General features: G+C 39.7%; 1 protein-coding gene across 3 annotated transcripts in view; it reads right to left on the reverse strand.

The window, feature by feature from the left end:
• Positions 1 to 2,894: 2,894 nt before the first annotated feature.
• PEX5L (peroxisomal biogenesis factor 5 like) overlaps positions 2,895 to 26,504 on the reverse strand; it is a 185,185-nt gene continuing 161,575 nt past the window's right edge. For all 3 annotated transcript variants that reach the window (XM_024755108.1, XM_024755107.1, XM_024755109.1), the window contains 7 exons: positions 19,095 to 19,211; positions 16,719 to 16,862; positions 13,417 to 13,487; positions 11,914 to 12,111; positions 11,087 to 11,252; positions 10,545 to 10,702; positions 2,895 to 3,742 (listed from right to left, as the gene is read on the reverse strand). In XM_024755108.1, coding sequence (XP_024610876.1) covers positions 3,538 to 3,742; positions 10,545 to 10,702; positions 11,087 to 11,252; positions 11,914 to 12,111; positions 13,417 to 13,487; positions 16,719 to 16,862; positions 19,095 to 19,211 — 1,059 coding nt within the window. In that variant the 3' untranslated portion in view covers positions 2,895 to 3,537. The remainder of the gene's footprint in view (positions 3,743 to 10,544; positions 10,703 to 11,086; positions 11,253 to 11,913; positions 12,112 to 13,416; positions 13,488 to 16,718; positions 16,863 to 19,094; positions 19,212 to 26,504) is intronic.

Genomic DNA, 26,504 nt, shown 5'->3' on the forward strand with positions numbered 1-26,504 from the left:
GAGAAAAGGGAACCCTCTTGCACTGCTGGTGGGAATGTAAGTTGGTGCAGCCACTATGGAGAACAGTATGGAGGTTCCTCAAGAAACTAAAAACAGAGTTACCATATGATCCAGCAATCCCACTCCTGGGCATATACCCAGAGAAGACTATAATCCAAAAAGATACATGCACCCCTATGTTCATAGCAGCACTATTCACAATAGCCAAGACATGGAAACCACCTAAATGTCCATATAAAGAAGATGTGTTACATGTATACAGTGGAATACTACTCAGCCATAAAAAGAACGAAATAATGCCATTTGCAGCAACATGGATGGACATAGAGGTTATCATACAAAGTGAAGTAAATCAGAGAAAGACAAACACCATATCAGTTATATGTGGCATTTAAAATATGACACAAGGGGAGGAAGAGATAGTTGGGAGTTTGGGATTGACATGTACACACTGCTGTATTGAAAATGGATAACCAGCAAGGGCTTACTGTATAGCACAGGGAACTCTGTTCAATATTATGTAACAACCTAAATGGGAAAAGAATTTGAAAAAAAAGATACATGTGCTTGTATAACTGAATCACTTGCTGTACACTGAAACTATCACAATATTGTTAATCAACTATACTCCAATATAAAATAGAAAGTAAAAAAAAAATGGGAAAAAAGATACAAATCAAAAGAGAAACAGACTCACAGACAGAGATCAGACTTGTGGTTGCAAAGCAAGGTGGTGGGAGAGGGATGAATTAGGCGTTTGGGGTTAGCAGATGCAAACTATTATATGTAGAATGGATAAACAACAAGGTCCTATTGTATAACACAGGGAACTATATTCAATACCCTGTGATAAACGATAATGGCAAAGGATATAAAGAATGTATACATATGTATAACAATGACTTTGCTGTACAGGAGAAACTAACAGATCATTGTAAACCAACTATACGTCAATTAAAAAAAAAGTATTGAAAAACTCCTTGGGCAACAATTCTGTGCTTCTTGACAGGTTAACAGCCTATGAAAATCTTGGTTCTGACTTACACAGGTGTCTTGCAGAAAACCTTACTGAATGCTCTGCACATGATCAAATTATGACGGGAATGGAAGGTTGTCTCCTCTAACGCAACTCTTTGGAGCTCGAAGTTACTCTGTATTCCAAAAGCAAAATAAAACTTGGGCAGCAAAATTTGCCACCACTTAGCAACAATCAAATTAAAACATCCCACATTTACCCTACTGTCAGTCTTTAAATTGTTACTGATCTCATGTAGGTAGTGCCAGCAAGGCTAAGAAAACAGCCTATCGTTATTGCAAAATTCAGTGACTGCTGAAAGTATAGAATGACATCATAAATAGAACACCTGTGAAGTTTGCTCCTAATGGACTATGATGGATGCACGTCAGCTGGCCAGCCAGTGAATGCACAGGGATTGGGAGGAAGAACATGCACAGAATGGATGCTATTCTATCGGGGATATTCAAGCAGGCAGCGGTCATGGGTTGGAGACTGGGCCCCAAGAGTCCTTCCCCAGACTGAGTTTCTAAGATGCTAAAATTCTAAAGGATACCATTTATTCTTTAGAAAATATTGTTGAGTTTTATCTTGCTTCTCAGACTTCAGTGAAGGAGACCAAGCCTGGGTTGTGACTCCTGCCCAGCAGTGAATGCCTTAATGCCCTGCCTCCTGCTGGCCAGCTGGAGGCATCACCTAGCCCAGGTGGGCTTTGACATGAAGATAAATGCCTGGCACCACCATAGTGCCCTCAACTCTTTGTCTTTATGAACTAGAATAGGTTATGTTGTATGGAAGCCTCAAGTGGTTTCATGTGTCCCTGGGATCCCTTCCTATCCCCCGAGACTTCCAACATAACGGAAGAGAGGATTTCTGCCTGTACCTGGAGTTTGATGTCTCAGCATGTATATACATTTCCTCTTCCCTCTCCCAGTAGAAGCTAACTCCCCAGTCAATTATACTCTTGACCCAAATGCTATTTTGCAGGGTAACTATAATCACGAATGTAACCAGCTATTACTAACCAAAGAATATGAAGAAAAAGTTGGGATCAGATTGCTTTGGGGAAGATTCTGGAAGAAGGAAGGAGACACAATAAAGAAGAATGGGACAATTTCCCAGGATAAATTACTAGAATTGGACCATCAGTGAAATTATATTTTGGTTACCATTTTGCAAACAATTTTTCTAATTCTTTAAAAAATGGTGTCTTTCCAACTAATCACCAAACTCCCAACAGGCACAAAACGCTCTGAAGAACTGAGTGGAATATAACCAATTAAACATCACCGCCAGCAGAAAATTCCTGATGCTTGACAAATGTTCAAAGTGAAAGCCAGGCATGCATCTTTCATATTAAACCACTGACATTCAGTGAGCTTCAGCTAGAAAATATTGATCTTCTATCACTTAGAATGCAAAAGGGTGAGCAGTGCAGATTATTATGGAACTAAGAAAACACATAATTTTAAGGAACAGATGTATTTATCACTTTTAAATACTATTTAAAATGTTAACAATTTAAAAGAAATATTAACTGTGCAGAGCAGTTAGAAAGCAAGGAAAATACGGCATTTAAGCAAGTTAATGTTAACTCAGTAGAAATCACAATATCATCAAACTTTCTTCCTGCACAGAATTTGTGAAGAGATACTACCTTATCTCTTGCTTAAGTTTATACAGTCCCAGAAAAGCATGTGAATAAGATCTGTGTTTGACATACTACACCCTATGTCATATCTGCTTTAAGAAAAACGTTCCTTCAAAACCCTACGCTATGAAAAACTATTTTCAGGAATTGTTATTTGGTCCGTTGATCAAACAAGGCTGAGTTCTCTAATCTTTTACCTCCAGGTTAAAAATTGGAGCAACAAAACAAAACTCCAGCAAGGCAAAAATATTAAAGTGCATATATACAATCCCAGAAAAGTTTTGATTGGGAAGAGCAAAAATTTCTAGTGCAAAAACTGCTTTTGCCAGCAAAGCTCCCTCTCTGGAATCAAAGGGCAACAATAAAAGTTAAAATTGGAACAGGTTTAAGCAATGCCTCTCTTCAGTCAAGAGTTAATATATGTGCATGCACCTTGGCCCAAACTATGTTCAATCTGGTAAAAGGGGGAATTTCAGGGGACAGTTCAGAAACACAATTCCCTGATCCAAGGCAGTGCTTTCTCCAGGTGTCCCATGAGCAAGTTCCTTAGATGTGTCATCAGCTGCAAGTGGGGACAAAACCCCAAAGAACAAACTTGCAATATGCTTGCAGCTTGTGAAGAGTATTCACACAGTTACTTAATCTTGGTTTGTGTCTATCAATTCTTCTGAGCCTGACCTTGACTATATAATGTTTTGTGCTTTTGGATCTGAACAGAGACTGGGCGTTGTCTGTAGGAATTCCCTTGAGTTATATCACCATAGCCTTTTGAAAATCCGTTTTATCCTTTTTGGAATTCATAATGAAATAGTTTTGCATTTCTCAGTACAATTACACAGATCAGGGATTCTTTTTATTTTTTTCTTTTCCATCAAGGATCCAAGTTGAAAGCTCTCAGGAGGACATCCAGGTCACCGAGATTAGCTGCCTGGAAGAGTTCTGGTTGGTCCATCAGAGAAAGGGCAATTCTGAGGGCAGCCCAGATATTCCCAGAGATTGCAGGATGAGGAACTTGCTGTTGATTCCTGCTCTTTCTTTGCAAACTGAGGGCAGTGAGAAAATTGCTGACCGCTTCTCTAAGAGGGTAGAAAAACAGGCATTTAAAAATGCAACAGATTTCAGAGTTAGCAAACTTAGAAATAAATGAATTAAGTTATCTTAATCTAAAAATCCTAAGTCACCACTCTGGTGTTTTGGATCATCAGGTGAGCAACTTTGATTCATTATTCCTCTGTGAAAAGTCATTGTTAAATATAGTGAAGACAGAAAGAAAAAAGGAGAGTAAACTTTATTTTAGGTATGTCGTGTGGGACAGGAAGAATAATAGCAAAACCATTGCTAACTCATTAATGCATTTGATTTCCCCTTACTCCAGGAATGATTTGAAGACTTAATACATCTGCAGATGTGATTTATATAACCAGAGGAGGCATCTGGCCTTACTCAGAAACGAAGTAGCTTAACTTTTCTCATTAGCTTAAGTTTTCTCAAAGTAGGAGGCAGCCGGGCTGAGTTGAGTTTGTTATCAAAGCAGCTGGACTTGGATGCCAGTTGTTTAGCCTTAGGCATATTTCTTCTCCAAGCCTCAGTTTCCCCAGCTGTATTACAGGGAGAATAAAAGTCATTTTAAAGCCTTGCTGTGAGGTGCAGCTGAATCATTTATGTGAAAGCTCCTATCATTAAGTTAGGTCAGTAGTTCTTCACGTGGTCTGGGGAACTCTGGGGATCAGTGAGGTCAAAATTATTTTTACAATAATACTGAGATGTCATTTTACCATTTCACTCTCATTTTCTCATGAATATACAATGGAATTTTCCAGTGACTATATGATGTGTGATATCCCAATAGATTGAATGCAGAAGCAGAGGTGAGAATGTGTCTTCTATAAGCAAGATATTAAAGAAATTTGTAAAAATGATAAAAGAATGTCACTCTTTTCACTAAACTGTTTTGGAGAATAATTTTTTTAATAAAATATATAATTCATGTTAACATGTAATTAGTTTAGTATTTTTAAATGAATCTCAAACTTTTCTCTGTTTCTAATATGGTAAATATTGATAGGTGTAACCCACATAAACAAAAGCCCCTCGAGGTTCTCAATAATTGTTAAAAGTGGAAAGGGGTCCCAAGAATACAAAGTGTGTGACCCACTGAGTCAGATGCTGTCCAGAGGCCTAGCTCCCGTGGTCCATTACCATGCTCTCTTGCTTGCGTGCCCGGTGTACCGGCCGGGACTGCCCCCTTCAGCTTTCCTGTCACCTAGGAACGTGTAATATGTATCCGACAAACTTGTCTTTGCTAAGAATGACGCCTCTTTCACTTATATCTTCTGTACTCTTCTTAAAAGCTTTTCACATACTTGATCTCATTTAATTCTACGAGGTAGTCACTGTTAAGCATCTGGTAAGAAACCATAAAGAAAGTGAGGCTGGATTTCTGATTCCAATGCACACGATCCAGGCATTTGCTCATCTATATTGTTAGATTTGCCCAGAAGTAAAGGGCAGTTGGGGAATGGTTGAGCTGTAGGTAGCAACCTGGGTAATGGAAGGGAGTGTTCTCATCAATCCTCTTCTGGGTTTCTTGTAATCAAGGAAGAGAAGAGGATTGATAGCAGATGCACACGGAGAGTTTACTTCGGAGGCCCTTTCTGGCTTCCTCGGCACAGGAAGGCAGCTCGAATGACAGTGACTCCAATTCCTCTCATCATCCTAGGCCTGTAAGAACTCTGGGGAAGGAAGGTGCTGGAATGCCTTCCTGCATGCCCTCCCGCACAGGCTGCTCCTGCCCCGATGTGTGGCACTGGTCTCCGAGGGCCGTGGAGAGTAACAGAATAGTCGAACCTGTTAGCCTTGTCAAGCAACTCCAGGTTTTCTCACGAAGATAGTCTAAACCTTTTCCCCAGCTTGAGAACTCAGAGGCCTTTGAGGGGACTCAGAAGACTACGTGTACAAGTGGGAATAGTTTTCAAATGTTACACACATATGTGTATGAATAAGTTTAAATTGTTTTAAATGTTATGTCGTGATTAATAAAAAGCACATTCATTTAAAAGTATTCTTCATTTTATAGTAGCTCTCCCTCATTATACTAATACTAAAAACATCACATATCAAATGGGATGAGATTTCTGTTTTTAATTAAAAAGGGGTCCTCACTTTTGAAAAGGTTAAGATTTTTTTGTCTAAGTTCTATTTTGAAGTTCCTACTGACAACAGGGTAGCATTTTAAGCTCCACCCAGGTTTCATGCCAATTTCCTCCCCTTATTTCAATTGTATACAGTAGGAGGAGAGGGCTCGACTTTGACTCTGTATAGAACGTGTGAGATGACAAATAGCGCATGTTATAGTTACATACACAGACACCTGCAGTTCTTGAGGGAGAAGCCCCAAGACTGGTGGATACCAACTCCTGGCTTTCTTCTGGGCCACATCTCTATTGAGGGTTGTTATTTCCTAAGCACCCACTTATACCACAAGTGAAACTTATTTTCAGAATGCATTTAAAGCTTATGTCTCTCTAGATGGCCTTTTTTCTCAGGAAAAAATGCAAGATGTTTATTACTTCACAAAATTTCCCATATTCTACATGACAATAAAAGACCCACACATTTTAGCCAAAACACTTTGCTCTTCCAAAATATCTATCTGATTCAAGTGGACAGACTTAGCAAACAAGAATACAGGATGCACAGTTAAATTTGAATTTCAGATAAACAACGAATAATTTTCAGTATAAGTATATCCCATGCAATATTTGGGAAATACTTATCTTAGAAACATATTTGGTATTTATCTGAAATTCAAATTTAGCTGGGCGTTCTGCATTTTATCTGGCAACCCTAAAATTGACTTGCTCTTATACAGGAGACTTTCTGCTTGAGATAAAAAATTCACACCTCAACAAAGTTTGTCCATTTCTACCTGTTATGGATTTTCATGGCCTCCTGCAAATAGTTGCCCTACTGAGTCTTACATCTGTGAATGTCAAGAAAATATTTTATTGGCCCCTCAAGTATATTTTTCTACACTAAGGAGTTACAATTAAAACTCATCCTAAAGCTTTAGAAAATTTACATGCTAAAGGAGGCCTTTCTAAAGCTTAATGTGTAAACCAATGAAATTAGAACACTCACTCCCTCATACCATACACAAAAATAAAAAACTCAAAATGGCTTAAGGACTTAAATATAAGATATGACACCATAAAACTCCTACAAGAGAACATAGGCAAAACATTCTCTGACTTAAATTGTACCAATGTTTTCTTAGGTCAGTCTCCCAAGGCAAAAGAAATAAAAGCAAAAATAAACAAATGGGGCCTAATCAAACTTATAAGCTTTTGTACAGCAAAGGAACCATCAACAAAATGAAAAGACAACCTACGGAATGGGAGGAAATGTTTGTAAATGATGCAACCGACAAGGGATTAATCTTCAAAATATACAAACAGCTCATACAGCTCAATAGCAAAAGACCATACAACCTAATCAAAAAATGGGCAGAAAACCTAAACAGACATTTCTCCAAAGACGACATACAGATGGCCAACAGGCACATGAAAAGATGCTCAACATCGCTAATTATTACAGAAATGCAAATCAAAACTATAACCACACCAGTCAGAATGGCCATCATCAAAAAGTCTACAAATAATAGGGACTTCTCTGGTGGCACAGTGGTTAAGAATCCGCCTGCCAGTGCAGGACACATGGGTTTGAGCCCTGGTCTGGGAAGATCCCACATGCAGCCGAGCAACTAAGCCCGTGCACCACAACTACTGAGCCTGTGCTCTAGAGCCTGTGAGCCACAACTACTGAGCCCACATGCCATAACTACTGAAGCCCATGCGCCTAGAGCCCATGCTTCTCAACAGGAGAAGCCACCACAATGAGAAGCCCGCGCACCACAATGAAGTAGCCCCCACTCACTGCAACTAGAGAAAGCCCACACGCAGCAACGAAGACCCAATGACCCAACACAGCCAAAAATAAATTTATTAAAAGGAAAAGTCTACAAATACAAATGCTGGAGAGGGTGGGGAGAAAAGCGAGTCCTTGTACACTGTTGGTGGGAATGTAAACTGGTGCAGCCACTATGGAAAACAGTATGGAGTTTCCTTAAAAAACTAAAAATAAAGCTACTGTATGATCCAGCAGTCCCACTCCTGGGCATATATCTGGAAAAGATGAAAACTCTAATTTGAAAAGATACATGCATCCCATTGTTCATAGCAGCACTATTTACAATAGCCAAGACATGGAAACAACCTAAATATCCATTGACAGACGAATGGATAAAGAAGATGTGGTGTGGTACACACACACACACACACACACACACACACACACACACACACACACAATGGAATATTACTCAGCCATAAAAAAATAAAGAACGAAATAGTGCCATTTGCAGCAACATGGATGGACCTAGAGATTATCATACTAAGTAAAGTAAGTCAGTCAGATAAAGACAAATATATGATATCACTTATTTATGGAATCTAAAAAAATGATACAAAGAACTTGCTTACCAAACAGAAACTGACTCACAAGACACAGAAAACAAACTTATGGCTACCAAAGGGGAAACGTGGGGGAGAGATAAATTAGGAGTTTGGGATTAATAGATACACACTCTATATATAAAATAGATAAACAACAAGGATTTACTGTACAGCACAGGGAACTATATTCAATATCTTGTAATAAACTATAATGGAAAAGAATCTGAAAAAATATATATCTGAATTACTTTGCTGTACACTAGAAACTAACACAACATTGTAAATCAACTATACTTCGATTTTGTTTTAAAAAGGCCTCCTTTAGTGAACTCAATATGTCTATGTGTACACATGTATTTATTTACATCTCTCCTTGCTCCAAAAGAAGGGCCTAAGGTGTCATAAAGTACATAAGAATCAACCTAGTCAGTGAATAAAGGTAGTAAAGATAACATCATGTTAGGGAAATCAGACAGAGCCAGGAATGAAGCTAGTATATGGAACGGACAGCACAGATTTGACTCCGGCCCTTTGTGGAGCTGCGGTAAAGAGGGCCTCTGCAGTGGCACATTTCACAATATCCACAAAATAAAACAAACCTGCTGCTCAGGAATCACTCAGCTATTCTTGGTTTTGACCTAAGATCCTCATAGAAGACAGAGTGTAATCCAGTGACTAATGTTCTTTCTAAGATCCTTTGAGTATAAATGCAGCAATTAGTTTCTAAAGCTTCAATATTTGCCAGTGGCACAATGCTCTAACGCAGTTCAGAGACAGCAATTCTTCAGATGTCAAAAGACTGCAATCCAGTTATGCAGCTCTCTCATGACTTATCTAAATAATAATAATCATGATGATGATGGCAATGGTAACACATAATAATAGCGCCTACTAGGTATTGAGCATCTGCTCTGTGCTAGGCAATTACATTTAACCTGAACAATAATCCTGCAAGGGGGATTCCCCGGTGGCACAGTGGTTAAGAATCCACCTGCCAATGCAGGGGACACGGGTTCAAGCCCTGGTCCGGGAAGATCCCACATGCCGCGGAGCAACTAAGCCTGTGTGCCACAACTACTGAGCTTGCGCTCTAGAGCCTTCGAGCCACAACTACTGAAGCCCATGTGCCTACAGCCCGTGCCCCGCAACAAGAGAAGCCCGCGCACCGCAACAAAGAGTAGCCCCCGCTCGCAGCAACTAGAGAAAGCCCGTGCACAGCAACGAAGACCCAGTGCAGCCAAAAATAAATAAATTTACTAAAAAAAAAAAAAATCCTGCAAGATAGATACTATTACCTCTTTGTTTTCATGCAAGTGAAGAAATTGAGGCTCAAAGTTATATGCCCAGAGTTATAAAACCAGTAAATGGCAGAGCTATGATTTGAACCCAAATCTGTCTGATCCTAAGAGCCTGGCTCTTTCTGAGAATGAGAAAGGGTTTACATTTTTTGTGGAGTTTAAAACTAACATTAATTTCTCTTTTTTTTTCCAATTATGAAAGTAACACCTGGTTTAGAAAATAGAAAAAAATAGGAAAAGAAAGAAGAAAAAAATCACCCAAACTTTTGGTCATTTATGGTCCGTGTTGATGGGGAACAGACAGAGGGTATAGACCTGAATGATAATGAGAAGGTCAAGAGAGGAGGAGAAAGACATTTCAAACTCTAAACCCACCATTTAAAAATCTGTTCCTTTTTCCTTTAATAACTAACTTTACTGGTAAATTAGGTTTAGAACAGCGGTCCCCCACCTTTTTGGCACCAGGGACCAGCTCCGTAGAAGACAATTTTTCCACAGCCGGGGGTGGGGAGATGGCGGTGACGCGGTTGGTGACGCGGGTGATGGGGGCAGCAGATGAAGCTTCGCTCTCGCTCACCCACCACACACCTCCTGCTGTGTGGCCCGGTTCCTTACAGGCTGCGGACCCATACTGGTCTGCGGCCCGGGGGTTGGGGACCCCTGGTTTAGAAAACCTGAATTCTTGGTTGTGCTTTGCCAAAAACTGGCCTTGAGACCCTCTTGAGTCATTCTGCTGGGTTCCCTCGTTCCCACCCCGCCACGGTTCTTTTCTTCCTTACCTGGGAAATGAAGGGTTGAACTGCTCATGTTTCTCAAAGAGTTGCCCTTGCGGGTGTTAAAAATGCAGATGACTTATCCTAAGCCCCAATCAATCAAAATCTCTGGGAGAGGGGCCTGGGAATGTACATTTCACAAGATGCCCCAATGATGGATCTGAAGGTTTGAAACTTACTCTTAACAAGAGGAGATTACAAAAGGAGGTATTTTTACTGGGAAACCACCTTTCAGATTATTTAACCTCAGCCCTGAGCATGGCTATTGGTTGTTAGCCTGCTGCCATACTTCACCTGTAGGCGCCCAGGTTGATGCAGCTTATCCCCAGGTTGTATCTGGACCGGATGAAGCCTGGCTGAATCTCCAGCGCTCGTGTGTAGGCCTCCACGGCTTCCTCGCTGCGGTCTCCGTTTGCCAAGGTCGCCCCGAGGCGGTTCCACAATGAATAGTCCTGATGACAAAATTAGAGCTCTCTAACAACCCCTAGAAGCCACACTGACAGAGTATTCCCCTGTTCCCTGCTGAAAGATGATAGCTAAAACTGTATCCAATGCTCATGGACAAGGACCATGACAGGTGAATTACTCAAAAATCTTTATGGACAACCCTCTGAAATGACTTTCATTCATCAAAGAGCAGCTACTATTTGATGCTGTCAGGCAAATCATGTTTCTATTTTAGGTATCTAAGTATTAACAGTCACTGTAGCATATCAGTACTGATCACTTTAAACCGCTGGATGCAGGGAAATAAAGTGCAGCAGAAATGCACAAAGCGTAGCCTGTGAAAACTTATTTTTAACAGAGAATCTTATGGTTTCTTGCTGTGCACTTACCTCTGGCCGAACAGTTAAGGCAGCATTAAATGCATCTATTGCTCTATTAAATTCTCCCCTCAGGTGGAACAGTACCCCCAGACCTGTCTGTAGGTCTGGGTCGATCATATCTCCATTTTGGTGGGCAGCTTCTAGATATAATTCCTTCACTCCTTCCAGAACAGAGCTACAAGGGAAACAAGTTAGATTTGTAATCCAAATAGTCTGAACATAAGTGACTTACTAGTATGTTTGCTGTTTCAGGGGAACACACTGGAAAAATCTTGCTTAAAATAGCTTAATGAGAGGACTATTAATATTGTAGGTTAAAAAATACCTGATTTTCACGAAATATGTTGTTGTACACAGATAAGACTGTGCTAAGTAAGGTCTTGATGAGGAGAGTTCCATGGACCCTATGATGACAATGTAGAAAACCCCAGGGCTAAGTTTACTAAGGCTTGAGTGAGAATTTAACATCATGATTTATTGCTGACAGAAACAAAATTCCCAGAAGAAAGGACTTTCCTTTTTCCCCACACCTAATTCTCAGGCTTTACAAAACTTGGCACATTGGTATTTATTATAACTTATTTTAGGTTAATTATATGTCCAGAGCATTTGGCTTTGAAATACAGTACTCAGATAAACGTCTGGGAGTGTCCACAATGTAGGTCATTTGCCCAAAGTTTGGCTCTGGTCTCGGCATCAATCTTTGTGGTCAGTGCTGCTCTTCCAGCAGAATGCTGTCCTACAAACCATCCTGAAATGGGTGGTGGTGGGGACCGAGGCTCATTAGTTGCCCTGAAGGTGATTGTGTACACGATGTAATTTAATGAGAAGGATACCTATCAACGGGAGACTTTGACATCCGCCGGGTGAGGCCTGGAGACCCCTTCTTGCTCTTCACAAGGTATTTGTACTTTGGATTTTGCTTAATCCAGTTTTTTAAAGCTTCACAGGCATCCTGCTGATGTCCGGTGTTAGTGTAACTCACAGCCAAAGCCATCAAAGCTTTCAAGTTGTTGGGCTGCAATTCTAAGCACCTGAAAGAAGGCAAAATAAAAGCCAATTTCAGATTTTTTTTGGAGCCAGAGTCTGAACAGTTCTTTAGAAAATTTGAGGTCTCAATTAAATGGTGCAAAAACATTGCTAAGTTTATGTTGTCTCTGGAAATACCGTATTTATCTACATTAAAATTGGGACCTCTGCATATTTTTAAGAAAGTTAAAACTCAGCCTGATTAGTGCTAGATTTGGTAATTTTAATGAAATGGTTTAAAAACAATAGAAAATGAGGCTAATTCTGCATATAATTTATTAGTAATTCATCTAATGAGAAGTAGGGAATATCACTATTTTAATGCCGATCTACTATCAACATATTAAATGTATCTTGTCCACAAAGCAAACTGACTTGAACTAAATTTGGATGTTAAGAAATGAAAGACTGTACAGTGTTTCATAAAGGAGAGGGAAATTCCCCATGTTTCAACTACTAATGTGGGTTTAGGAGGCACTGGCTACAGCTGCTCCCCCTCATGCTACCCCACTGGCCGCTGGCAAGGGCTTTTCAAATTTTGATGTGCATGAGAGTCATCTGGGGATCCGGTAAAATGCAGATTCTGATCTAATAGGCCTGGGGGTGGGGGCAGCCTGAGGTTGTGCAGGTACGACAAGCTCCCAGGTGATGACGATGCTGGTGATCTGTGGATAAGACTTTGCTTAGCAAGCCCTAGACAGAACCTATATCAGTTCTTTAGGAAGAGATTACATATACATGGATGTATAATAAATATACATTTATCTATTTATAAGAAAGAGTAGGGAAAGGGAAAGTCTATTTGGTAGGGGCTATTTTCCCAGGGTTTAAATAGAGGCTCTAATCAAGTAAGATGTGATTCTACACCCACCAAAGTAGTCTAGAACTTTAGTCAGGGGTTCAGGATGCTGAAACTATCTCAGGAGATTCTCCATAGACACATGGAACTAAAATTACATGGAGATTATTTTGAGTATGTTTTTCCCGAAGAAAACTTTCAGATGCCACAAAAGGCTAGAAAGCTAAAAAGAACTATTGATTCAACGAGTCTACTTTATGACTGCTTTTGACGTAGACTCTTTTGTGCCAATGAAGACCAATTTGTAGTTGGTAAAACACTGCAATTTAAGAACATGATGTCTTCATAAATTGTTTTCCAGAGCTAAATGGAAGTAATATGTGGCATCTTGGCACTTATCCTGGTCACATTTTTACAGTGTACTTAAGGGTCAAAGGACAAATCTGAAACCACAGGAAGTCCATTAAGAAGTATCCATCAGGCCCGTGATTTTGCACTTAGCTTCATCTACCTCTGGAGGGCGACAATAGCTGCTTGTTCATTTTCATTCTCTGCCTGGGTTATCCCGAGGAACTGCCATGCCTACAAAAAACAACTGATGTCAACATTACAAGAGTAAGCAGAATCACTCATGTGCTTTAGTTGGTTCGTTTAAATGTGACAGATCCCTCTGTGCAGAGCAGCCTGTCACGGTTGTGAGAGTCTTGTAAAAGGGAAAAACATCACATGCATTTCTTCATTCAAACTCTCTTGTGACATCTGGGCCAAGATTCTCTGTCATTATTTACAAACTCTAAGTATTTATTCTCTCCTGTGGCTCATGGAAACCTCTGAGTTTCTGAGATTTCATGATATTAGGTATCTTAAAATCAAAAGATAAATATATAAAACGATGCATCTATCAGGAAAAGAGGTAGAAAAATAACTCAGAAATTTAGCTAAATAGTCTAAAGTTTACAATAAGGAACCTGAAGATGTACAAAATAGAATTAGTTTGTATAAATGAAAGTCAAGCAGTTATTATAAGAGGTAACAGGAAATTTAGGAACTAGGGGAAACAAAACGAACCCCGCTACAATGTGTTCACCACTTAATATAATCATTGTTAAAAAGCATAAAACACATATAAAATGCAATATAATGTATATATAATTTTATAGTCTACATTTACACTTGATATTACATTATCAGCACTTTCATGTTTTTATAAAATCTCCCTTATATTTTTTAATTTAAATTTTGTTAAACAGATATCCCATTATTCCCTCAACCAATTCCCTTGTTCCTCTACGTTGTTTCTAATCCTTTGCAATGGTCAATAATGTGAAGAATATCTTCAAACAGATCTAACGTTTTCCGCACCTGGAATGAAAATTTTTAATATAAAATATTTCTACTTATATACTTATAAGAACAGTACTTCTTACACCATTACAAGTGCAATACGCATCAACAAAACCTCTCATTACACACATTGTTCTCAGATTTGCTGGGGGTGTATCAGAGTCTTAGGGATTTAAAAAGATTTGCATAACTCTCTTCTTTGAGCAATGCTATGAACATTTTAAAACAGAACTCTATGAAAACATAGGGAGTCATCTTAAAGTCCTGTAAAAATCGTATCGGCTTTTTCCCTCATGGGTTATTATTACACATACCATATAAACTCATAAAAAAAATACTAAGTATTTCTACCCCCAGAATATCAGTGATTCTTTTAAATCTTTCAAACATATACAGAGCAGCTTCTAATTTGATTTCACCTTTCATACATCTTAGAATGCTTCTTAAGAAAAGATTGATGAAACAGTCTTTCTCTGGGGGCATCTTCCTAGCCTTTGGGTGTGGTGTCATTTTTACCATTCACAGATCGTCCATTATCTTAGCGTTGGGCTCTCCATCGATTGAGAAGCCCTGGGTCCTGGTCTAGGATCCATCAGTTACCAAGTGTCCTCATTTTCTCAGTTATGAACCTGGGATAATAATGTATACCTTTTTATTAAACCTCCCAGGGTTGTTGCGTCAAATGATATAATATATATGAAAACACATAGCACTTAGAAATGTAAGATGACACTATTTTGTTGGGAGGGTTGTAGTTTCCTCTTAACGCAATGACTTTCTCTTCTACATTGATACTTAGATCTTTTAAAAATACCAATATTTTGGTTCAGAATTCCAACTCTCAATTCAATCTCATTTCACTGTCAACATTTTGACTAACAAGATACTAGGTGCTTTAAGTAGTATCAATAATTAGTTTACTTGTTCTTTCTATACAAACTAAGTACAAACAATAATAATGATAAAGGCTAAACATTGATGTGCCAGGCATTAAACTGGGCATTTTATTTGTATGAACTTATCCTCACGACACCCAATGAGATAGTTATAATTGTGATTTCCATTTTACATGTGAGGAAACTGAACCTTAGAGGGTTTAAATGGCTTGTCCCAGATCGCGTGGCTCATGGCTAACAAGTGGTAGAGCAGGGATTTGAACCCACATGGTTAGGATAGCAGAGCCCAGAGGCTTAACCACTGTTCTGTACTGCTTTCTCAGCACTGCGTATATAATACATTTCTGCAAATTCCTCTGGGAATATCCCCCTATAAGATGTTTCCTGAAAATTACAAACTAAAAAAGAAGATTTGATACCTGCCAGTGTCTTATTACAGGCCTTTGCAGTTTGGGAAAATTAGTGGACCAAAATAAAATTGCAGAAGCCTCTTTGGTGTCTCCCAGTCTCCATCTCCACTCACCCTTCATGTCTCAGAGAAAGGGGCTTTTCTAACATGTGAATCTGATCGTGTCCCATAATGGTTCCCCATGGCTTTCAGGATGAAGTTCAACTCTTGGCTACCTCTTCTTCCCCCCTCTCCTGCCACTGTCTCCTCCCCTTCTCACCATGGATCCAATGTTTCCTGTCCCTCTGCCCACCCACAAACCATTCCCTCTTAAAAACAGCTGGACTCCCCTGCAGTTTTTAATCCTCTCTCCCTCAAAATTCAGTTTTGGATTCACTTGGAGGGGAAGGCTGGGTCAGAACCCTTGCTCTCGGCTCTCCTGTGCGTACTCTGACACTGCATTTATTATACTACATTGATTTATTTACTTGTCTTCCAGATAGATCACAAATGTGTCCTTTCAACTGGTCCATTTTTTTTCTACCTCTTCAATATTTTAGGACTTCCCTGGTGGCGCAGTGGTTAAGAACCTGCTTGCCAATGCAGGGCACACGGGTTCGAACCCTGCTCCGGGAAGATCCCACATGCCGCAGAGCAACTAAGCCCACGAGCCACAACTGCTGAAGCCCAGGTGCCTAGAGCCCATGCTCTGCAATAAGAGAAGCCACCTCAATGAGAAGCCCGTGCACTGCAACGAAGACCCAATGCAGCCAAAATTAAAAATAAATAAATAAATTTATAAAAAAACAAAATTTAAGCCAATTCCTGGCACAATTCTCAGGACACAATATGTGCTCAATAAATGCTGAGTGAGTAAATCAAGGGTGAGATATGGTATGGCTCTAGACCCAGATAAAATCATACTCTGCCCCATGAAAACTACTGCTGAGCCTCTAGGTTGGCAGTTTTGGTTTTTTGTTTCTTGTCTCCACCTTTTATTTTTGGGCACTGTAGACACTGCAGATTTGGTTAGAAAATAGGTACCTATTTTTAACTTTCAAACACATATCAGACTTAGCCACGTTAACTCCTTTGGGAAACTTGATGAAAATGCCACCTAGCAGAACTCTCTGTCACCCTCTGTCCGCCCCTTTCTAAGCCCAGCAGGATGAAGGGAAATGACACCTCTGCATCTCCAGGGTCCTGAAGAATTGCTGCCTCCATGAACAGGATGGTAACTGGCAGGTCCCCTTCCTTCAGCCTTTTTAAGCCTTCTTCAAATGCTCCAGGCCAGTCCTTGAAGGGGTTTTCAGTGTGAAAGTAATATCCCTACAACACAGAGGGGCCAACACAGATCCATTGATTTCACTCTTCATTGTTATATTCAGTCAGTTCTTTTTAAATTTGAATTCAATTAATTTTATTTAAGTTATTTGATTAATTTCAATTAAGTATAAATTGCTCTTTTTCCCCTTATTTTGACTGTGGTACATTTTCATTGTGTAAATGTTAGATAATCTTATTTTGTTATCGAATAATATGAAAAGAAACAAAAAGTTACCTATAATGTCATGACTTAAATATGATCACTGCTAATATTCTGGAGTTTGTCTTCCTTCTGGCATTTCTTTTGTTCTTTTTGTTTTAGCCATTTCCCCATAAGATTTTTTAAATACTGACTTTTGGGACATATTTTTGCTAAGTGCTGCCACTCACTTCCTTGAAATGTTAATACCACATACTGCACATCTGTTTATATACAGTGGCCCTTTGGAGGGCTACAAACCATTGTAATATCTAAGATTTATTTCACCTTCTACTCCTCAAACCAGTTTTTGTCCCATTGGGGGGCTGTATCTCTCCACTGAGAACGTATGCTTTAAAGTTACGATCTTTTATTGCAAAAATTTAAACAATACAGAATGTACAAATAATCTTCTAGTATTTTTCTGAGTATATAAGTTAAATAAGTTCATACTATATATGCAGGTTTGTAGCTTAAGCCCCACTTAATTTGTTATTAAAATTATTTATATTCTGCTAAAAATTAATCAATCCTCTTGATGGACATTCAGGTTACTGCCAATTTTTTGTTGTTGTTGTTGTCATAAATAAAGCTACGGTGAAAGCCTCATGCTCAAATCTTCGTCTGCATGTGATTATTACCTTAGGATAGACTTCTAGAAGGATTTATTATGCTAAAGGCTATGAACTATTTTGAGACCCTTGATACATGTAGCTGAATTGTTTTTGAGAAAGTATGTCCTGACAGACTCCCATCAGAAGTATCAGAGATATTATTTGTTGCAACCTTAGTAGCAGAGATTGTCATAAAATCCTTCCAATTTGACAGATACAAATAAGCTAGTCTGCTGATGATGCTACTAAGGTTTTTCAATACATCAAATGGAGACCTTCACTCTCCATAGGTGCTTAGAAAGACAAAACTCTTTGTCAAAATCCATAGGGTATGACCAGCTTATGTAGTGGTGTTAGGGATATGGGGCCCTGGGAGTGGGGAGCTCTGGTGCATGGATTACAGCCCAGAGACTGATGTTCTGCATCAATGTTCTCTCTTCTCACCCTCGATTTCTTTGTGGAAAATTAACCTAATTAGTTTTAATGAGATGGTTGATCTGATTTTATGAGATTTTTGCCTTACCTACTGTGGGACAGAGAATACTGGAAGAAGAAAGACATTTCAATGACTACATAGATTGCTAATCCCATAAGATCAGAGACTATTCATCAGTCCCCAGTATCTAGAGCAAACAGTAAAATTTGTTGGGTTGAACTAAATAACATGGAAGGTATCCAGAACTGAGTATGACTGAGAATTCCTCTACCACCAAAAAACATAACATAAACATTTATATATTTATGTTTCCCCTGTGAAAGAAAATTCAATCTTTCCATCTCTTTCTTTCAAGTCATTTAAACTTATTTCTCAAGTGTCTTCTTTTTCCCAAGTGCTTTTAAAAGCATAAATCCTAGAGCAACTGGGACTTCATGGGTAATTGGACTGGCTGCTGACTGTACTCACATATTTGCTGGGGCTCTTCTCAGGGCAATATCTCCGAGGAATCCCCTTGGGACCTGACCTGGTTGTGTGAAGTGTATCTTTTCCACTGAGTTCTTTGCTAGCTGCATAAAGACCACCTGTGAAATACAGCCCTAAGCCCCCCTTTTTACCCCCCTGCCCACTGATATCACTTCTGCCAGCTTACTGATGTGGCTCAGGCATTGTGGGATTAGCCCAGTTCTTGTTCTAACCCGCCCTCAGTGTTAGTTCAGTAACTGGCCAAGGTCTGGTTGGCTGCCAAACTGTCTTAACATTGATAAAAAAAAATAAGGGTATTCCATTCCAGCTTTGCTGCCTTCACGCATTGGAAGATTACACTGTTTTCACGTGCCAGAATTTCTTATAGGTCAGATTGACATGAAATTGTCTGTTTAATTCTTGGAATTTTTTTCACAAAATAGTTATCAACTAATTTATAAAAATATGATCCACAGAGGTTGAGAAAACTGGTCAGCATATGTAAGAAGAAAAATGATCACCTTCTCGCTAGCTGAGATTGTAACCTGGTTCTGGGCTTCTTGGTTCTCCGATATCCAGTTCCTCCGGGCCATTTCTTCCCATTCTGCTTGCATCTTATCCCAAAACTCTGTATCTGACTAGGAGACAGGAAAAATGAAGAGAGATAGATTTAAGAACGTGCTATATAATTTGCTTTATTTCCAGAGAGACAGTTTTCCTCATAGATAAAAATGAGTTCTGAGGAGGAATAAAGTGTTCAAAATGGCCACATCCAATGATACTCATGGTTGAAGAGCTTCTGGAGGGCACTCAGTGCTCAAAGTGTCAAACTAGATTAGTTCCGACTTTCTCCAGGAGGAAAATAGTTACCATCTGAGGAACGAGGATCACATAAACCAAATTCAGCTATAAATCCATTCCTTGAACAGTTTCAAGTGTGGGTACCAGGCATACACTTTAGAAAGGGCAGTCTCTCCTAGAGTTGCTCCTAGGCTATGAGGAACTAGAGCAACTGCTTTGGGACTGGCTGGGCAGTGACTTGAGGGGGCAGCTGGCCATGGACAAGGGAAAGCAACATTGGTTGATCCTACTTTGTACCAAGCACTGTGCTAGGAGAAAACTGAGTCTAGAGGGTTATGGTCATAAAGCTGGGATTGCACAGGATCTGAACCACAGTCTGGATTCTAAGCTCATGCTCATCACCTTATGGCAAACGTGGCTTCCTGGTGCTAAAGAATGAAGGAGAACAGCTTTGGGCGTGAACTCGACTGAGACCTCTTCAAGGTATGTATGTATGTACGTATGTATTTATTTTGGGCTATTTTGGGTCTTGGTTGCTGCGAGCTGACTTTCTCTAGTTGCACCGAGCGTGGGCTACTCTTCGTTGTGGTGCGCGGGCTTCTCTTGTTGAGGAACATGGGCTCTAGGCACGTGGGCTTCAGTAGTTGTGGCACATGGGCTCAGTAGTTGTGGCTCACGGGCTTAGTTGCTCCGCAGCATGTGGGATCTTCCCGGACCAGGGCTCGAACCCACGTCCCCTGCATTGGCAGGCGGATTCCCAACCACTGCGCCACCAGTGAAGCCCTTCAAGCTCTTTTCTATGGCAGGATGATTTTTTTGAAAAATACTGCTTTGTGTTTTCCTCTTTATAACTTTCAAGTCTTCCAAAAGGGACACCAGGCCATTAGCTCTCCTTTACTTCAGGGGAAGTATGTGTTCCTGGACTGAGGCAGAATTTTTCTTCAGGATCTGTCCCTGGTTGGCTTCTAGTTTACTAAGCCTGAAGAGAGTACTTGAGGTGTCCTGGGGGCAGGGGAGGAAAAAGAGGCAAGTATCATAAAGAACTTAAGAGAGGAGGGGGAATTTGCAGGGGCAGGAAAAGAAAAGGAGGGTGGTGGGTTCTGAGAGGAGTGGGAGATGATGCTTAGGTTTTAGGTATTTCTCTGGCAAATTGGCCCAACCTCCCAGAGGATGACAGAGGGTGTGCTAGGAACTCTGATCCTCATATGGCAGAGAAGTAGAGAGAAACTGGATTTTGAGGAACCACTTGGGGCTTGGTTGGCTGTTAGCAGTCAGCATGACAGACAAGAGGATGGAGGCTCTGTCCTTGTTTTCTGGCACCACATAAGCCTTCCATATTTGGTGCCTAAGACTGTTACCTGCTGGTTCGGTAAAAGAGATGCTTGGAAACCACTTTATTTTCCTTAAAGAAAACAAAGAGATGGGTATTCCTTGAACACCTGAGTCTGAGATCCAATTTCTCTGCAAATCTCAATTTCTGTGATTCTAAATTCTGTGACTTGTTGATATCCAATCAAAGGTTGTTCTTTATCTTTTAATCCTCCCAGTCTCATCCTCTACTCCACCCTCATGCCTGGGTGGTGGTTGTTCTGTGGTGGCACCTCTTCTTCAAAGTTGCTTTGAATGATAATTATAAGCTTATTTCTTCTGAATACACACATGCAGGGAGAAAGGGCCAGCCCAATGTGATTAATCCCAGGCTACTAAGTAATAAATAGTACTTTTTGTTCTCCTTCTTTATTACGTCCAGAATACTCATTCCTACCCCAGATACGGGTCCTGTACCTTCAGTAGAGGCCTTCCCTCAACAAAGGCTCAGGACAGCAGGCATCTGGATAATCTGTGTCTGATATGCTAGAAGCCCATGGAATGGATACCACTTACCCAGGTTAAGGTTAGGAATAATATTCAAAATTTCTTTTTTCAAAGAGTCTTTCTAGTAGAACACCAAATTGTGCCAACAGAATGATCCCAGATATACAACAGCTAGATAAAACACTAGAAGGAGATATCCTACCATGTTAGGAGTAATCTGTCTTTGAATGGATGACAGGTGATGTTTTTCTCACTTTTTTTGCTCTTCTGTACTTCCTGAATTTTCTATAAGTATTTTTTTTTATAATTTAAGAAAGGTTAAAAAATAATAAAAAGAAAAATTATCTTTCCTTTTAAAAATACCAGGAAACCTGCACATTTAGATACTGAGGAGATGCTTTCTTAAATAGCTTTTTAAAAATGCAGGTTGAGCTTGTCTGCATAGAAACAGAGAGAAATCTATCAAGTGAATTTTATAATGTTTACTGACTTTCTGAAGCCCCCTGATGGGTGATGTGAAATGCCAAAGACCTCAAGTACTTTCTGAGGTAGTTAAGTTCCCTTAGTGAGATTCCTTGTAATCTAAAGCAATTACAAGTCTTTTGAATGAAAGAATGAGGAAGATTTTGTAATGTGTACATCTCTATTACAAAAGTCACCTTTCCTGCAGCTTCAAATTAGAGCAGTTAGATGAATAAATAAGACTGCTGTGAAAAGAGAACCTCAGTTGAGGTGGAGCTGTCAGGCCCTAATTTCATGAGATACACCAGGACTGACTGTTACCACTTAGAATAAGTTCTGCTGACTAATTAAAGTGCATTGCACAGTTTCATTTAATTACAGAAGACTACTTTTAGCACAATCAATTTTCATCTGGTCTCAGAATCCAGACTTCATTCACTTAAGTGCAATTAACACTGCTTCTTTTCTATTCCTAATCAATTTCAGAGAAACCTGAAACATATTTGAATTTTAAACATTTTAGACATGACTGAGGAGATTTTACATATTGATGATTTTCTTAGCTGTTCTGGGATGCTGGTGGATCGTTTTTTACACTCTCTAGGTAATAAATTATCTGCTTACACCAGAAACGAGCTATTATTTGCAATCCATTTTCATTTTTAAAATAGCTTTCTGATTATAACAATGGTAGATATTCATTAAAAACTTGGGCTGTGCAGTATAGTGGTTAAGAACAGACACTTTCTCCTCATATGACCCTGGGAACAAATTCTGGCTCCATCATTGGCCTTCTGCAAGTCCTTTAATATCTCCAGGTCGCATTCTCCTTATCCTTGAAATGAAGATAGACTAGTGGTCTTGGTTAGTCATTATTAGGACTAAAAGAGAAAGTGTGTCTGTGGCATAAAGCACATGGTAAATGCTCAGTAAAAGTAGGTGTGCATACTAGTGCTTTTGTACCATTGAGAAAAATATAAAGAATGAAACAAAAATCACCCATAACCTCAAAGCTCAAATACACATCTGTGAGTATTTTAATTTTCTGTATATATCAGTACATACCCTCTTCTAGATACCTTTCCCCTCTTCAGTTAAAGTTTTCCTTTATGCCTAAATATTCAAAAATGAGAGCAAGGTTAAGAAGATTATTGCAAAAATGGACTGTTATGTGGCAATTAAAATGGAATTTATGAAGAGTTTATTACAACACGGAATAGGCCTTGATTTATAATGTTCCTTGATATGTAGTATGATCACAATGATAGAAAACAGGTAATGTGTGAGGAAAAAAAGACTATAGAGAAATGCACCCATGGTACTGAGTTCATGAGTTGGGATTATGAGGAATTTGCCCCATCACCTTCCCTTGTACTTTTCAGCATTTCCCAAATCTTCTATTGCTAGCATGTATTATTTTAGTGAAAAAGTAAGATTTGCTTAAAATAATCTTACATCTTTTCAGTTTCAATTCCTCCATGACGTTTTCTCCAAAGACCCTACACTACAGCAATCTCTTACCTCTCTGAATTCCAATACCCATATTCTCGATCAGTGGTTTCGAAGAAAAGAGGTATGTGCTAGCAGCTGCCACTGTCCCTGTGAACTTGAGCAAGTCATTTAAACCCATCTGTACATTATTTTTTATCATTTGTAAAGTGAGAAGACTGAGCTCATTCGATAATAGCTCAGACTTCTTTGTGCAGGTTAACTCAGAAGATCAGAATAAGGGGGAAGGGAGATCACAGTACAGGATCACTTTTTTTTTGGAAGGGGGCTTCTAGCCTGTTCACTGATCTCCAAAAATTATATACTTTAAAACATTTCTCTAAAAGTATGTTTGACATTTTCCTTTCACTTTTTTTTTTTTTTTTTTCGGTACCCGGGCCTCTCACTGCTGCGGCCTCTCCCGTTGCGGAGCACAGGCTCAGGATGCGCAGGCTCAGCGGACATGGCTCACGGGCCCAGCCGCTCCGTGGCATGTGGGATCTTCCCGGACAGAGGCACGAACCCGTGTCCCCTGCATCGGCAGGCGGACTCTCAACCACTGCGCCACCAGGGAAGCCCTCCTTTCACTTTTTGATTGTAAAACTAGTATATAAAAATTTCTATAAGAACCATGACAAAATTAACTATTAATTAAAATATAAAGAATAAGAAAATAAGCAATTAATTTAGAACCAGGGAATTTTAAGGGATAGCAGCATATTATCAGCTCCCATTCACCAGTCTATTTTGGTTATCTTGAGTTTAAGTACAGTTCCTTTCAATTTTGTGGGTCAAACATAAGTTGCTTAGAAACATCCTGGGGTTGTGTTGTGAAGGAACCGATCTATGTGAGATTAAATGTCAATTCTGCTTGTGAGGAGTCTGACTTTCCTTTTGCCACTTTAGATATCCATTGATTAACTGTCACTGGATCAAAACTTAAAAAAAAAAGAAAAAACCCACCCACCAACCAACCAACCCATTCTGCATAGGCAAAAGAAAAGAAAGTATCCCTTGCAAGGTGAGGAATGAAAAATCGCTATGCAAGTCTGGATAAAGTACTTGCCACAATTAACAATTTTCATTGAAGTGAAATTATGTGCAGATGAGTTAGGGACCTCATTTCCCTGGATCTAGTAGCCCAGGCTGGTGAAGAGTGGCTGAAATGTCCCCACTCACATCACTTGTTGACTGACAGCTCAGTGTTAGTTGAGGATTCCATGTGGCTGCCCAAAGAACATATTCGACCTGAGGCTGCAATCAAAGATGTGCAGCATCCTGATCAAGGATGGAATTTTTTTTCAAACTTATTAAAAAAAAATTGAAGTACAGTTGATTTACAATGTTGTGTTAGCTTCTGGTGTACAGCAGAGTGATTCAGTCAGACATACATATATAGTTTTTTTCAGATTCTTTTCCCTTATAGGTTATTACAAAATATTGAGTATAGTTCCCTGTGCTATATAGTAGGTCTTTGTTGGTTATCTATTTTATATATGGTAGTGTGTATATGTTAATCCCAAATTCCTAATTTATCCCTCCCTCCCTCTTTCCCCTTTGGTAACCATAAGTTTATTTTCTCTCTCTGATAAAACTTCATTTGTATTTTTTTTTAAAGATTCTGCATATAAGTGATACCATATGATATTTGTCTTTGTCTGGCTTACTTATTATGATAATCTCTAGGTCCAAGGGATAGGATAGAATTTTGATTGGTCAGAATTAGTTTGAGTTCTGGGTGTAGTCCTGGGTGTCCCATGTAGTGAGGGTCATTGACAAACTGGAGTCTCTTCAGGCAAGAGTGGATGGGCAGGAGTAAGCCTGTTTATGAAGCAATTCACCTGGTAAAGCAAGGCTCAGAGGGGCGCTGAGCGCAGGGCAAGCAGTTTAACCTTGTTTTTGCAGACAGCAGAATTAGGATGAATAGATGGCAGTTCTGGGTAACAGATTTTTTAAAAATAAATTTATTTATTATTTTATGCATTTATTTTTGGCTGTGTTGGGTCTTCATTGCTGCGTGCAGGCTTTCTCTAGTTGCAGTGAGCGGGGGCTACTTTTCATTGCGGTGCGCAGGCTTCTCATTGTGGTGGCTTCTCTTGCTGTGGAGCAGGGTTCTAGGCGCGTGGGCTTCAGTAGTTGTGGCACGTGGGCTCAGTAGTTGTGGCTCGTGGGATCTAGAGCACAGGCTCAGTAGTTGTGGTGCACAGGCTTAGTTGCTCTGCAGCATGTGGGATCTTCCCGGACCAGGGCTTGAACCCATGTCCCCTGCATTGGCAGGCAGATTCTTAACCACTGTGCCCCCAGGGAAGCCTGGGACAGATTTTTATCAAACACAACATGAAGCTGCCTGAAAATAGAATGGGCTGCTTTTTCATCAGAGGGATGGGCTCCCCAGCATTAGAAATCTTCAGGGACACAATGACCAGTGTGAGGAGTGCTCTACAGACGATTCACAGGTCAGTTTGACCTAACGAATTCTATGGTCTCTTACGAGCCTGAGTGTCTTTGTTTGCAGTGTTATTAATGAATTGATTTATTGAATCAAACAGGAAGGCTCAAAATTAATAAAATCTCTACGAGATAAGAAATGGATCTGTCATGCATGTACCTTTCTCAAGCTAAACAGTATAGGGGAGGAAACAGACAGGCTTTGGCATCAGGTAGAACAGGCTGCAGTCCTGGCTATGCTCCTTGTCACGTGACTTTTGGCAATTTACTTCACTTCTCTAACTCAGTTTCCTGGTCTGTAAAATGTAAAAAGTCTCTTAGAGCAGTTGTGTGGATTAGGTGAGGCAATGTATGTAAAGTGCTTAGAATTTGTAACATAAGAGCTAAGGAATTGGTAATTAATGTTATTTTATATTTGTAAATTAAAAAGAATATTTCCCAGGATAGAGAGAGGATGCAGTCCCACAAACTGTAAACTGTGTGGTTCAGAAGTGTTGAAAAACAAAAATATTGGTACTAGCACTCAACAGAGATTTTCCAGTTGCCTCTGGGTTAGATACGCTTCCCTGTATAATGGAGTTGGTCATCACTGCCAATGTTAGCAGGCACCTGGGCAAAGAGCCTGAGGCTCTCACCAAACAACATGCCAGCTTGTTAGCTGCAGAAATGTGGGGAGGAAAAGTTGAAATGATGGGAAGGAGAGGAACGGGCACAGTAGGCTGGAGATAATGCAATACAAAGCTTGAGCAGACTAACCAAGAGCCGTTTCTAACAGAGAATCTAAGAGAGTTTCCTGTTCTTTGCTTTCTATTCTTCTTCACCTGGCAAGTGGCAAGGAGGAATGGAGTATTAAAGAACAATGAACAAAGCCTGTGGTCCATATGGGCAGGGGTCTTTTTTTTTTTTTTTTTTTTTTT

The sequence above is a fragment of the Neophocaena asiaeorientalis genome, unplaced genomic scaffold (assembly GCF_003031525.2).
Source record: "Neophocaena asiaeorientalis asiaeorientalis breed wild unplaced genomic scaffold, Neophocaena_asiaeorientalis_V1.1 scaffold188, whole genome shotgun sequence".
NCBI lineage: Eukaryota > Metazoa > Chordata > Mammalia > Artiodactyla > Phocoenidae > Neophocaena > Neophocaena asiaeorientalis.